The following is a 13,712-nucleotide window of genomic DNA, read 5'->3' as shown; positions in this document are numbered from 1 at the left end:
TCAATCTAACCCTTCCCTCCTCCCTCTACCCTTCCCTTCTCCCCTCCTCCCTCTACCCTTCCCTCCTCCCTCTACCCTTCCCTCCTCCCCTCCTCCCTCTACCCTTCCCTCCTCCCTCTACCCTTCCCTCCTCCCCTCCTCCATCTAACCCTTCCGTCCTCCCCTCCTCCATCTACCCTTTCCTCCTCCCTCCTTCTTCCTCCCTTCTCTCCTTCCTCAACCCTTCCCTCCTTCCTCAACCCTTCCTTCCTTCCTCGACCCTTCCCTGTTTGCTCTATCCATACAGAGAGAGAGATATAGGGCCTGTTTCCTCCATCTATACAGAGAGAGATATAGGGGCCTGTTTCCTCCATCCATACAGAGAGAGATATAGGGGCCTGTTTCCTCCATCAATACAGAGAGAGAGATATAGGGGCCTGTTTCCTCCATCCACACAGAGAGAGAGATATAGGGGCCTGTTTCCTCCATCCACACAGAGAGAGGGATATAGGGCCTGTTTCCTCCATCCACACAGAGAGAGAGATATAGGGGCCTGTTTCCTCCATCCACACAGAGAGAGGGATATAGGGCCTGTTTCCTCCATCCATACAGAGAGAGAGATATAGGGGCCTGTTTCCTCCATCCACACAGAGAGAGGGATATAGGGCCTGTTTCCTCCATCCACACAGAGAGAGAGATATAGGGCCTGTTTCTCTCTCCTCAGGAATGACCTACTGAGTTACATGTCTAAACAATGACATGTTATTTACCTCAGCTACTGAGCATTACAGCGTATCACATGACCTACTGAGCATTACAGCGTATCACATGACCTACTGAGCATTACAGCGTATCACATGACCTCCTGATCATTACAGCGTATCACATGACCTCCTGAGCATTACAGCGTATCACATGACCTACTGAGCATTACAGCGTATCACATGACCTACTGAGCATTACAGCGTATCACATGACCTACTGAGCATTACAGCGTATCACATGACCTACTGTGCATTACAGCGTATCACATGACCTACTGAGCATTACAGCGTATCACATGACCTACTGAGCATTACAGCGTATCACATGACCTCCTGAGCATTACAGCGTATCACATGACCTACTGAGCATTACAGCGTATCACATGACCTACTGAGCATTACAGCGTATCACATGACCTCCCCAATCAGAGACGTCTAAGTGAGATGCTCAAGAGAGTCATTGTTGTTGTTTATTTGTGGGAAGAAGCACAGCACTCTTGAAACAACCGTTTGTCTGTGTGTGTTTGTTTATAACTCTGGTTAAAGGGGAGAGCTGGCAGTGTCGATCACGAAGCCCACCGGGCTGTGTGTCTGTTAAAGGGGAGAGCTGGCAGGGCCGATCACGAAGCCCACCGGGCTGTGTGTCTGGTTAAAGGGGAGAGCTGGCAGTGTCGATCACGAAGCCCACCGGGCTGTGTATCTGTTAAAGGGGAGAGCTGGCAGGGCCGATCACAAAGCCCACCGGGCTGTGTGTCTGTTAAAGGGGAGAGCTGACAGTGTCGATCACGAAGCCCACCGGGCTGTGTGTTTGTTAAAGGGGAGAGCTGACAGTGTCGATCACGAAGCCCACCGGGCTGTATGTCTGGTTAAAGGGGAGAGCTGGCAGTGTCGATCACGAAGCCCACCGGGCTGTGTGTCTGTTAAAGGGGAGAGCTGGCAGTGTCGATCACGAAGCCCACCGGGCTGTGTGTCTGGTTAAAGGGGAGAGCTGGCAGTGTCGATCACGAAGCCCACCGGGCTGTGTGTCTGTTAAAGGGGAGAGCTGGCAGTGTCGATCACGAAGCCCACCGGGCTGTGTGTCTGTTAAAGGGGAGAGCTGACAGTGTCGATCAAGAAGCCCACCGGGCTGTGTGTCTGTTAAAGGGGAGAGCTGACAGTGTCGATCAAGAAGCCCACCGGGCTGTGTGTCTGTTAAAGGGGAGAGCTGACAGTGTCGATCACGAAGCCCACCGGGCTGTGTGTCTGTTAAAGGGGAGAGCTGGCAGTGTCGATCACGAAGCCCACCGGGCTGTGTGTCTGTTAAAGGGGAGAGCTGACAGTGTCGATCAAGAAGCCCACCGGGCTGTGTGTCTGTTAAAGGGGAGAGCGCTGGCAGTGTCGATCACGAAGCCCACCGGGCTGTGTGTCTGTTAAAGGGGAGAGCTGACAGTGTCGATCAAGAAGCCCACCGGGCTGTGTGTCTGTTAAAGGGGAGAGCTGACAGTGTCGATCAAGAAGCCCACCGGGCTGTGTGTCTGTTAAAGGGTAGAGCTGGCAGTGTCGATCACGAAGCCCACCGGGCTGTGTGTCTGGTTAAAGGGGAGAGCTGGCAGTGTCGATCACGAAGCCCACCGGGCTGTGTGTCTGGTTAAAGGGGAGAGCTGGCAGTGTCGATCACGAAGCCCACCGGGCTGTGTGTCTGTTACAGGGGAGAGCTGGCAGTGTCGATCACGAAGCCCACCGGGCTGTGTGTCTGTTAAAGGGGAGAGCTGGCAGGGTCGATCACGAAGCCCACCGGGCTGTGTGTCTGTTAAAGGGGAGAGCGCTGACAGGGCCGATCACGAAGCCCACCGGGCTGTGTGTCTGTTAAAGGGGAGAGCGCTGACAGGGCCGATCACGAAGCCCACCGGGATTCAACTGGAATGAAAAGAGATTCATGGAGATGTTTTGTGAAACTCTGGTTCAATAACAGTCACTCAACTGGCAAGAAAAATAGTAAATACATGTTTGGGTTTTTTAAAAGATAAAAGGGAGTTGTTGATTCGTCTCTCTCTCTCTGTGTTTAAACTCTGACGACCAATAGATGGTCTGTCTGGTTTAACCCTGGGAAACACAGCGTTCTGACAGGGAGCATCACACCGTGTGGTCTGTCTGGTTTAACCCTGGGGAACACAGCGTTCTGACAGGGAGCATCACACCGTGTGGTCTGTCTGGTTTAACCCTGGGGAACACAGCGTTCTGACAGGGAGACAGACAGACAGGAAGACAGACATGCAGACAGACAAGCAGACAGACAGACATGCAGACAGACAAGCAGACAGACAGACATGCAGACAGACAGACAGACATGCAGACAGACATGCAGACAGACAGACAGGGAGACAGACAGGGAGACAGACAGGGAGACAGACATGCAGCCAGACAGACAGACAGACATGCAGACAGACGTGCAGAAAGGCATGCAGACAGACAGGCAGGCAAACAGGCACACAGGCCTCAGTTCCTCTCAGTCATGTAAACAGGGGAACTTGGTACAGGAATAGAGAGAAATGAGGCAAGTTTGAGGCAAGTGGGCTCCTAGTCTCTCCCCAGAGCCACATATCCAGTCTGCTACTGGGTAAATATACTGCAAAACCACAGCTTCATTTACTACAGGGCTCCGATACTACAGGGCTCCGACACTACAGGGCTCCGATACTACAGGGCTCCGATACTACAGGGCTTCGACACTACAGGGCTCCGACACTACAGGGCTCCGATACTACAGGGCTCCGATACTACAGGGCTTCGACACTACAGGGCTAAGACACTACAGGACTCCGACACTACAGGGCTCCGATACTACAGGGCTCCGACACTACAGGGCTCCGATACTACAGGGCTCCGACACTACAGGGCTCCAATACTACAGGGCTCCGACACTACAGGGCTCCAACACTGCAGGGCTCCGATACTACAGGGCTCCGACACTACAGGGCTCCAATACTACAGGGCTCCGATACTACAGGGCTCCGATACTACAGGGCTCCGACACTACAGGGCTCTGATACTACAGGGCTCCAACACTACAGGGCTCTGATACTACAGGGCTCCAATACTACAGGGCTCTGTTACTACAGGGCTCCGATACTACAGGGCTCCAACACTACAGGGCTCTGATACTACAGGGCTCCAATACTACAGGGCTCTGATACTACAGGTCTCCGACACTACAGGGCTCCGACACTACAGGGCTCTGATACTACAGGTCTCCGACACTACAGGGCTTTAATACTGGGGGCTCCGATACTACAGGGCTCCGACACTACAGGGCTCCGATACTACAGGGCTCCGATACTACAGGGCTCCGATACTACAGGGCTCCGATACTAAAGGGCTCCGACACTACAGGGCTCCGATACTACAGGGCTCCGACACTACAGGGCTCCGACACTACAGGGCTCCAATACTACAGGGCTCCGATACTACAGGGCTCCGATACTACAGGGCTCCGATACTACAGGGCTCCGACACTACAGGGCTCCGATACTACAGGGCTCCGACACTACAGGGCTCCGACACTACAGGGCTCCGATACTACAGGGCTCCGACACTACAGGGCTCCGATACTACAGGGCTCCGATACTACAGGGCTCCGATACTACAGGGCTCCGACACTACAGGGCTCCGACACTACAGGGCTCCGACACGACAGGGCTCCGACACTACAGGGCTCCGATACTACAGGGCTCCGATACTACAGGTCTCCGATACTACAGGGCTCCGATACTACAGGGCTCCGATACTACAGGGCTCCGATACTACCGGTCTCCGACACTACAGGGCTCCGACACTACAGGGCTCCGACACTACAGGGCTCCGACACTACAGGGCTCCGATACTACAGGGCTCCAATACTACAGGGCTCCGATACTACAGGGCTTAAATACTACAGGGCTCCAATACTACAGGGCTCCAATACTACAGGGCTTTAATACTGGGGGCTCCAATACTACAGGGCTTTAATACTGGGGGCTCCGATACTACAGGGCTCCGATACTACAGGGCTCCGATACTACAGGGCTAAAATACTACAGGGCTCCGATACTACAGGGCTCCGATACTACAGGGCTCCGATACTACAGGGCTCCAATACTGGGGGCTCCAACACTACAGGGCTCCGATACTACAGGGCTCCAATACTACAGGGCTCCAACACTACAGGGCTCCGACACTACAGGGCTCCTATACTACAGGGCTCCGACACTACAGGGCTCCGATACTACAGGGCTCCAATACTACAGGGCTCCGATACTACAGGGCTCCAATACTACAGGGCTCCGACACTACAGGGCTCCAATACTACAGGGCTCCGATACTACAGGGCTCCAATACTACAGGGCTCCGACACTACAGGGCTCCGATACTACAGGGCTCCAATACTACAGGGCTCCGACACTACAGGGCTCCGACACTACAGGGCTCCGATACTACAGGGCTCCAATACTACAGGGCTCCAATACTACAGGGCTAAAATACTACAGGGCTCCAATACTACAGGGCTCCAATACTACAGGGCTTTAATACTGGGGGCTCCAATACTACAGGGCTTTAATACTGGGGGCTCCGATACTACAGGGCTCCGATACTACAGGGCTCCGATACTACAGGGCTAAATTACTACAGGGCTCCGATACTACAGGGCTCCGATACTACAGGGCTCCGATACTACAGGGCTCCGATACTACAGGGCTCCAATACTACAGGGCTCCGACACTACAGGGCTCCGATACTACAGGGCTCCGATACTACAGGGCTCCAATACTACAGGGCTCCGACACTACAGGGCTCCGATACTACAGGGCTCCAATACTACAGGGCTCCGACACTACAGGGCTCCGACACTACAGGGCTCCGATACTACAGGGCTCCAATACTACAGGGCTCCAATACTACAGGGCTAAAATACTACAGGGCTCCAATACTACAGGGCTCCAATACTACAGGGCTTTAATACTGGGGGCTCCAATACTACAGGGCTCCAATACTACAGGGCTCCAATACTACAGGGCTCCAATACTACAGGGCTAAAATACTACAGGGCTCCAATACTACAGGGCTCCAATACTACAGGGCTTTAATACTGGGGGCTCCAATACTACAGGGCTCCAATACTAGGGGCTCCAACACTACAGGGCTCCGATACTACAGGGCTCCAATACTACAGGGCTCCAACACTACAGGGCTCCGACACTACAGGGCTCCGATACTACAGGGCTCCGACACTACAGGGCTCCGATACTACAGGGCTCCAATACTACAGGGCTCCGATACTACAGGGCTCCAATACTACAGGGCTCCGACACTACAGGGCTCCAATACTACAGGGCTCCGATACTACAGGGCTCCAATACTACAGGGCTCCGACACTACAGGGCTCCGATACTACAGGGCTCCAATACTACAGGGCTCCGACACTACAGGGCTCCGATACTACAGGGCTCCGATACTACAGGGCTCCAATACTACAGGGCTCCGACACTACAGGGCTCCAATACTACAGGGCTCCGATACTACAGGGCTCCGATACTACAGGGCTCCAATACTACAGGGCTCCGACACTACAGGGCTCCAATACTACAGGGCTCCGATACTACAGGGCTCCGATACTACAGGGCTCCAATACTACAGGGCTCCGACACTACAGGGCTCCAATACTACAGGGCTCCGATACTACAGGGCTCCAATACCCTTTCTCTCCCTCTCTCTCCCTCCTCCCGTCCCCCTCTCTCTCCCTCCTCCCGTCCCCCTCTCTCACTACAGGGCTCCAATACTACAGGGCTCCAATACTACAGGGCTTTAATACTGGGGGCTCCAATACTACAGGGCTTTAATACTGGGGGCTCCGATACTACAGGGCTCCGATACTACAGGGCTCCGATACTACAGGGCTAAATTACTACAGGGCTCCGATACTACAGGGCTCCGATACTACAGGGCTCCGATACTACAGGGCTCCGATACTACAGGGCTCCAATACTACAGGGCTCCGACACTACAGGGCTCCGATACTACAGGGCTCCAATACTACAGGGCTCCGACACTACAGGGCTCCGATACTACAGGGCTCCAATACTACAGGGCTCCGACACTACAGGGCTCCGACACTACAGGGCTCCGATACTACAGGGCTCCAATACTACAGGGCTCCAATACTACAGGGCTAAAATACTACAGGGCTCCAATACTACAGGGCTCCAATACTACAGGGCTTTAATACTGGGGGCTCCAATACTACAGGGCTCCAATACTGGGGGCTCCAACACTACAGGGCTCCGATACTACAGGGCTCCAATACTACAGGGCTCCAACACTACAGGGCTCCGACACTACAGGGCTCCGATACTACAGGGCTCCGACACTACAGGGCTCCGATACTACAGGGCTCCAATACTACAGGGCTCCGATACTACAGGGCTCCAATACTACAGGGCTCCGACACTACAGGGCTCCGATACTACAGGGCTCCAATACTACAGGGCTCCGACACTACAGGGCTCCGATACTACAGGGCTCCGATACTACAGGGCTCCAATACTACAGGGCTCCGACACTACAGGGCTCCGATACTACAGGGCTCCAATACTACAGGGCTCCGACACTACAGGGCTCCGACACTACAGGGCTCCGATACTACAGGGCTCCAATACTACAGGGCTCCAATACTACAGGGCTAAAATACTACAGGGCTCCAATACTACAGGGCTCCAATACTACAGGGCTTTAATACTGGGGGCTCCAATACTACAGGGCTCCAATACTAGGGGCTCCAACACTACAGGGCTCCGATACTACAGGGCTCCAATACTACAGGGCTCCAACACTACAGGGCTCCGACACTACAGGGCTCCGATACTACAGGGCTCCGACACTACAGGGCTCCGATACTACAGGGCTCCAATACTACAGGGCTCCGATACTACAGGGCTCCAATACTACAGGGCTCCGACACTACAGGGCTCCAATACTACAGGGCTCCGATACTACAGGGCTCCAATACTACAGGGCTCCGACACTACAGGGCTCCGATACTACAGGGCTCCAATACTACAGGGCTCCGACACTACAGGGCTCCGATACTACAGGGCTCCGATACTACAGGGCTCCAATACTACAGGGCTCCGACACTACAGGGCTCCAATACTACAGGGCTCCGATACTACAGGGCTCCGATACTACAGGGCTCCAATACTACAGGGCTCCGACACTACAGGGCTCCAATACTACAGGGCTCCGATACTACAGGGCTCCGATACTACAGGGCTCCAATACTACAGGGCTCCGACACTACAGGGCTCCAATACTACAGGGCTCCGATACTACAGGGCTCCAATACTACAGGGCTCCGATACTACAGGGCTCCAATACTACAGGGCTCCGACACTACAGGGCTCCGATACTACAGGGCTCCAATACTACAGGGCTCCGACACTACAGGGCTCCGATACTACAGGGCTCCGATACTACAGGGCTCCAATACTACAGGGCTCCGACACTACAGGGCTCCGATACTACAGGGCTCCAAAACTACAGGGCTCCAAAACTACAGGGCTCCGATATTGTGGCTCCAAGCTGCATGCCAGGATTTTCCATTAGTGACACGCAGGCAGGGGAAGGATTGGTTTGGAGACTGGAGAGGGAGATCCCCGACCAAACCAACACCATCCACAATGAGGTCTATCTGGTCTGGGTCCAGTTCAATGACACTCATTACTCAACTCACAGTTATGGGTCTTCCCCTTTCTCTCCCTCTCTCTCCCTCCTCCCGTCCCCCTCTCTCTCCCTCCTCCCGTCCCCCTCTCTCTCTCTCCATCCGTCCCTCCCTCTCTCTCTCTCCATCCTTCCGTCCCTTTCTTTCTCCCTCCCTCCCTCCCTCTCTCCCCTCCCTCTCTCTCTCCCTCCCTCCCTCTCTCTCTCTCCCTCCCCTCCCTCTCTCTCTCTCTCCCTCCCTCCCTCTCTCCCTCCCTCCCTCCCTCTCTCCCTCTCTCTCTCTCTCTCTCTCTCTCTCTCCCCCTCCGCTCCCTCTCTCCCTCCCTCTCTCCCATGTGTTTATGTCTCTCCCCATCTGACACAGCAACAGTTACAGAAACATCAACAACACGTGGGTGGTTGCCAGGGAGACAGAAACATCAACAACACGTGGGTGGTTGCCAGAGAGACACACAATAACAACATGTTGATGTTACCAGGCTTCATTTAAAATAATGATTATTGTTATCACACACACACACACACACACACAGACGCACGAGCACCCCCCCCCCCCCACACACACACACAGACACACGAGCACCCCCCCCCCACCCACCCCCCCACCCCCCACAGAATATCTCTCTCTCATTCATATAGAGAACATTACAGGCAGGCAGACAATTCCTCCATTCTCTCTCTCTCCTCACGCCATCCCTCCCTCTCTCTCCTCCCTCCATTCCTCCCCCTCTTACCTCCCTCCCTCTCTCTCCTCCCTCCCCCTCTTCCCTCCATTCCTCTGCTCCCTCCCTCTCTCCCCCTCCATTCCTCTGCTCCCTCCCTCTCTCCCCCTCCATTCATCTGCTCCCTCCCTCTCTCCCCCTCCATTCCTCTGCTCCCTCCCTCTCTCTCCCTCCATTCCTCTGCTCCCTCCCTCTCTCTCTCCCCCTCCCCTCTCCTCCCTCCTCCCTCTGCTCCTTCCATCCCTCCCTCTCTCTCTCCTCCCTCTGCTCCTTCCATCCCTCCCTCTCTCTCTCCTCCCTCCCTCTCTCTCCTCCCTCCTCCCTCTGCTCCTTCCATCCCTCCCTCTCTCTCTCTCCTCCCTCCTCCCTCCCTCTCTCTCCTCCCTCTGCTCCATATCTCCCTCTCTCTCTCTCCCCCTCCCAAAGGCCCATTGATGTGGTTTCCACACAGCCATGACACAAGCCAGATCACTACAGATCTCTTTTGTCAACAAAATGTGTTTGGTTCAGAATATTCCCCTTCATTCACAGCTTTCCCTCACATGGCAGTGTAGAGGGTTATGTCCCAAAATAGCACCCTATTCCCTGTCCACTGTGGATCCTACGGGCTCTGGTCAAGAGTAGTGCACTTTGTAGTGCACAAGGTGCCATGTGAGACTCATCACCACTTGGGCTGATCTGGGGCCTGTTGTATTAACAGTCGAGTGTTACCGAGGAGACCTGCAACGTGTCACTCAGAAGAACGTTCCGTCATCGTTGCCACGGGAACCTGACAGACCACAATGTGGCGCTCTCACCCCTCCTCCCCCCGACAACTCACCCCTCCTCCCCCTGACACTCACCCCTCCTCCCCCCGACAACTCACCTCTCCTCCCCCCGACAACTCCCCCCTCCTCCCCCCGACACTCACCCCTCCCCCCGACACTCACCCCTCCTCCCCCCCGACACTCCCCCCTCCTCCCCCCGACACTCTCCCCTCCTCCCCCCGAAACTCACCCCTCCTCCCCCCGAAACTCACCCCTCTCCCATCTGACTCTCACCCCTGTCCCATCTGACTCTCACCCCTGTCCCATCTGACTCTCACCCCTCTCCCATCTGACTCTCACCCCCCTCTCTCATCGACTCTCACCCCTCTCCCATCCGACTCTCATCCCTCTCCCACCCGACTCTCACCCCTCTCCCACCCGACTCTCACCCCTCTCCCATCCGACTCACCTCTCTCCCATCTGACTCTCACCCCTCTCCCATTCGACTCTCACCCCTCTCCCATCCGACTCTCACCCCTCTCCCATCCGACTCTCACCCCTCTCCCATCCGACTCTCACCCCTCTCCCATCCGACTCTCACCCCTCTCCCATCCGACTCTCACCCCTCTCCCATCCGACTCTCACCCCTCTCCCATCCGACTCTCACCCCTCTCCCATCAGACTCTCACCTCTCTCCCATCTGACTCTCACCCCTCCTCCCCCCCTGTCACCCCTCTCCCATCTGACTCTCACCCCTCTCCCATCTGACTCTCACCCCTCTCCCATCTGACTCTCACCCCCCTCTCCCATCTGACTGTCACCCCTCCTCCACCCGACTCTCACCTCTCTCCCATCCGACTCTCACCCCTCTCCCATCCGACTCTCACCCCTCTCCCATCCGACTCTCACCCCTCTCCCATCCGACTCTCACCCCTCTCCCATCTGACTCTCACCCCTCTCCCATCCGACTCTCATCCCTCTCCCATCCGACTCTCACCCCTCTCCCATCTGATTCTCCCCCCTCCTCCCCCCCTGACTCTCACCCCTCTCCCATCTGACTCTCACCCCTCTCCCATCCGACTCTCATCCCTCTCCCATCCGACTCTCACCCCTCTCCCATCTGATTCTCACCCCTCCTCCCCCCCTGACTCTCACCCCTCTCCCATCTGACTCTCACCCCTCTCCCATCTGACTCTCACCCCTCCTCCCCACGACACTCTCCCGTCTGTCTCTGCCCACGCCTCAGCCCGTCTCCCCCATCAGGAGAAAGACTGCTCCCTGGTCTCGTCTCATGGAGACGTTACAGAGCGTGACTTGACATATGAGACCAGACTCATTTAGAGGGACACTTTAAAATGGATTGTGGTTAGCTGGCTGTGTGTGGTGGAGAGTGGAGAGGAGAGAGGGAGGAGAGGAGGAATGGAGAGGAGGAGTGGAGGAGAGAGGGAGGAGGAGAGGAGAGAGGGAGGAGTGGAGGGGAGAGGGAGGAGGAGAGGAGAGAGGGAGGAGTGGAGGGGAGGAGTAGAGGAGAGCGGGAGGAGTGGAGGGGAGAAGTGGATGAGAGAGGGAGGAGTGGAGGAGAAAGGGAGGAGGAGAGGAGAGATGGAGGAGTGGAGGGGAGGAGTGGAGGGGAGAGGGAGGAGGAGAGGAGAGAGGGAGGAGGAGGAGAGGAGAGGAGAGAGGGAGGAGAGGAGAGAGGGAGGAGAGGAGAGAGGGAGGAGGAAAGGAGAGGAGAGAGGGAGGAGAAGAGGAGTGGAGAGGAGGAGGAGGAGAGGAGAGGAGAGAGGAGGAGAGGAGAGAGGGAGGAGAGGAGAGGAGGGGAGAGGAGAGGAGAGGAGAGGAGAGGAGAGAGGAGGAGAGGAGAGGAGAGGAGGGGAGAGGAGAGGAGAGGAGAGGAGAGGAGAGGAGAGGAGAGGAGAGGAGAGGGAGAGGAGAGAGGGAGGAGAGGAGAGAGGATGAGAGGAGAGAGGATGAGAGGAGAGAGGAGGAGGAGAGGAGAGGAGAGAGGGAGGAGAGGAGAGAGGGAGGAGAGGAGAGAGGGAGGAGAGGAGAGAGGGAGGAGAGGAGAGTAGTAGAATAGACTCACTGGTAGATGTCCTTGCGCAGCACGGTTCTGGTCAGAGGGTTATCTGCCTGAGGGGCCACGCTGACAGATCCTATCTTCAGCACCAGAGTGTCCTCTCTCTCTCTCCTCAGCTGGGGTTCTGGGAGACACAACACACAGTGGGTATCAGACCCAGACAGACCATATACACTTCAGCACCAGAGTGTCCTCTCTCTCTCTCCTCAGCTGGGGTTCTGGGAGACACAACACACAGTGGGTATCAGACCCAGACAGTCCATATACACTTCAGTACCAGAGTGTCCTAAGGTGTTAAAACCTACAGGAGGGTCTCTCTCCAGGAACAGGGTCGGAGTTAAAACCTACAGGAGGATTTCTCTCCAGGAACAGGGTTGGAGTTAAAACCTACAGGAGGGTACTCTCTCCAGGAACAAGGTTGGAGTTAAAACCTCCAGGAGGGTACTCTCTCCAGGAACAGGGTTGGAGTTAAAACCTACAGGAGGGTCTCTCTCCAGGAACAGGGTTGGAGTTAAAACCTACAGGAGGGTTTCTCTCCAGGAACAGGGTTGGAGTTAAAACCTACAGGAGGGTATCTCTCCAGGAACAGGGTTGGAGTTAAAAACCTCCAGGAGGGTCTCTCTCCAGGAACAGGGTTGGAGTTAAAACCTCCAGGAGGGTCTCTCTCCAGGAACAGGGTTGGAGTTAAAACCTGCAGGAGGGTCTCTCTCCAGGAACAGGGTTGGAGTTAAAACCCTCCAGGAGGGTGTGGTACAGTACAACGTCGATCTTCTCTGGCTCAACCTCAGAGGCCGTAGCTAGAAGGCCTCAATAAATCAGTGAACATGACCTTTAAAAGGTCAGTCCGTGGATCCCCTCCTGTCTTACCTGTCTTACCTGTCTTACCTGTCTGTCCAGTCTGTCCTGTCTGTCCAGTCTGTCCTGTCTGTCCTGTCTGTCCAGTCTGTCCTGTCTGTCCTGTCTGTCCTGTCTTACCTGTCAGTCCTGTCTGTCCAGTATTACCTGTCTGTCCAGTCTGTCCTGTCTGTCCTGTCTGTCCAGTCTGTCCTGTCTGTCATGTCTGTCCTGTCTGTCCTGTCTGTCAGTCCTGTCTGTCCAGTATTACCTGTCTGTCCTGTCAGTCCAGTCTGTCCTGTCTGTCCAGTCTGTCCAGTCTGTCCTGTCTGTCCAGTCTGTCCTGTCTGTCCAGTCTGTCCTGTCTATCCTGTCTGTCCTGTCTGTCCTGTCTGTCCAGTCTGTCCTGTCTGTCCTGTCCTGTCCTGTCTTACCTGTCAGTCCTGTCTGTCCAGTATTACCTGTCTGTCCAGTCTGTCCTGTCTGTCATGTCTGTCCTGTCTGTCCTGTCTGTCCTGTCTGTCCTGTCTGTCCTGTCTTACCTGTCTTACCTGTCTGTCCAGTATTACCTGTCTGTCCTGTCAGTCCAGTCTGTCCTGTCTGTCCAGTCTGTCCAGTCTGTCCTGTCTGTCCTGTCTGTCCTGTCTGTCCTGTCTGTCCTGTCTTACCTGTCAGTCCTGTCTGTCCAGTCTTACCTGTCTGTCCTGTCAGTCCAGTCTGTCCAGTCTTACCTGTCAGTCCAGTCTGTCCTGTCTGTCCTGTCTGTCCTGTCTTACCTGTCAGTCCTGTCTGTCCAGTATTACCTGTCTGTCCTGTCAGTCCAGTCTGTCCTGTCTGTCCTGTCTGTCCTGTCAGTCCT

The 13,712-nt window shown here is 55.2% G+C and overlaps 1 protein-coding gene across 1 annotated transcript in view; it reads right to left on the bottom strand.

The window, feature by feature from the left end:
- Positions 1-13,712, bottom strand: part of LOC110513475 (intermembrane lipid transfer protein VPS13B) — a gene marked incomplete at its 3' end in the record, with an annotated part of 690,119 nt that overhangs the window by 162,949 nt on the left and 513,458 nt on the right. The window contains 1 exon segment of the mRNA XM_090228566.1: positions 12,026-12,143. Within this exon segment, the coding sequence (XP_090084692.1) occupies positions 12,026-12,143 (118 nt within the window).

This window comes from Oncorhynchus mykiss, unplaced genomic scaffold (genome assembly GCF_057628025.1).
Source record: "Oncorhynchus mykiss isolate SJ-2025 unplaced genomic scaffold, ASM5762802v1 scaffold93, whole genome shotgun sequence".
In the NCBI taxonomy this organism is placed as follows: domain Eukaryota; kingdom Metazoa; phylum Chordata; class Actinopteri; order Salmoniformes; family Salmonidae; genus Oncorhynchus; species Oncorhynchus mykiss.
Note: the sequence above shows the minus strand (reverse complement) of the source record. Positions and strands in the feature narration are given on the sequence as shown.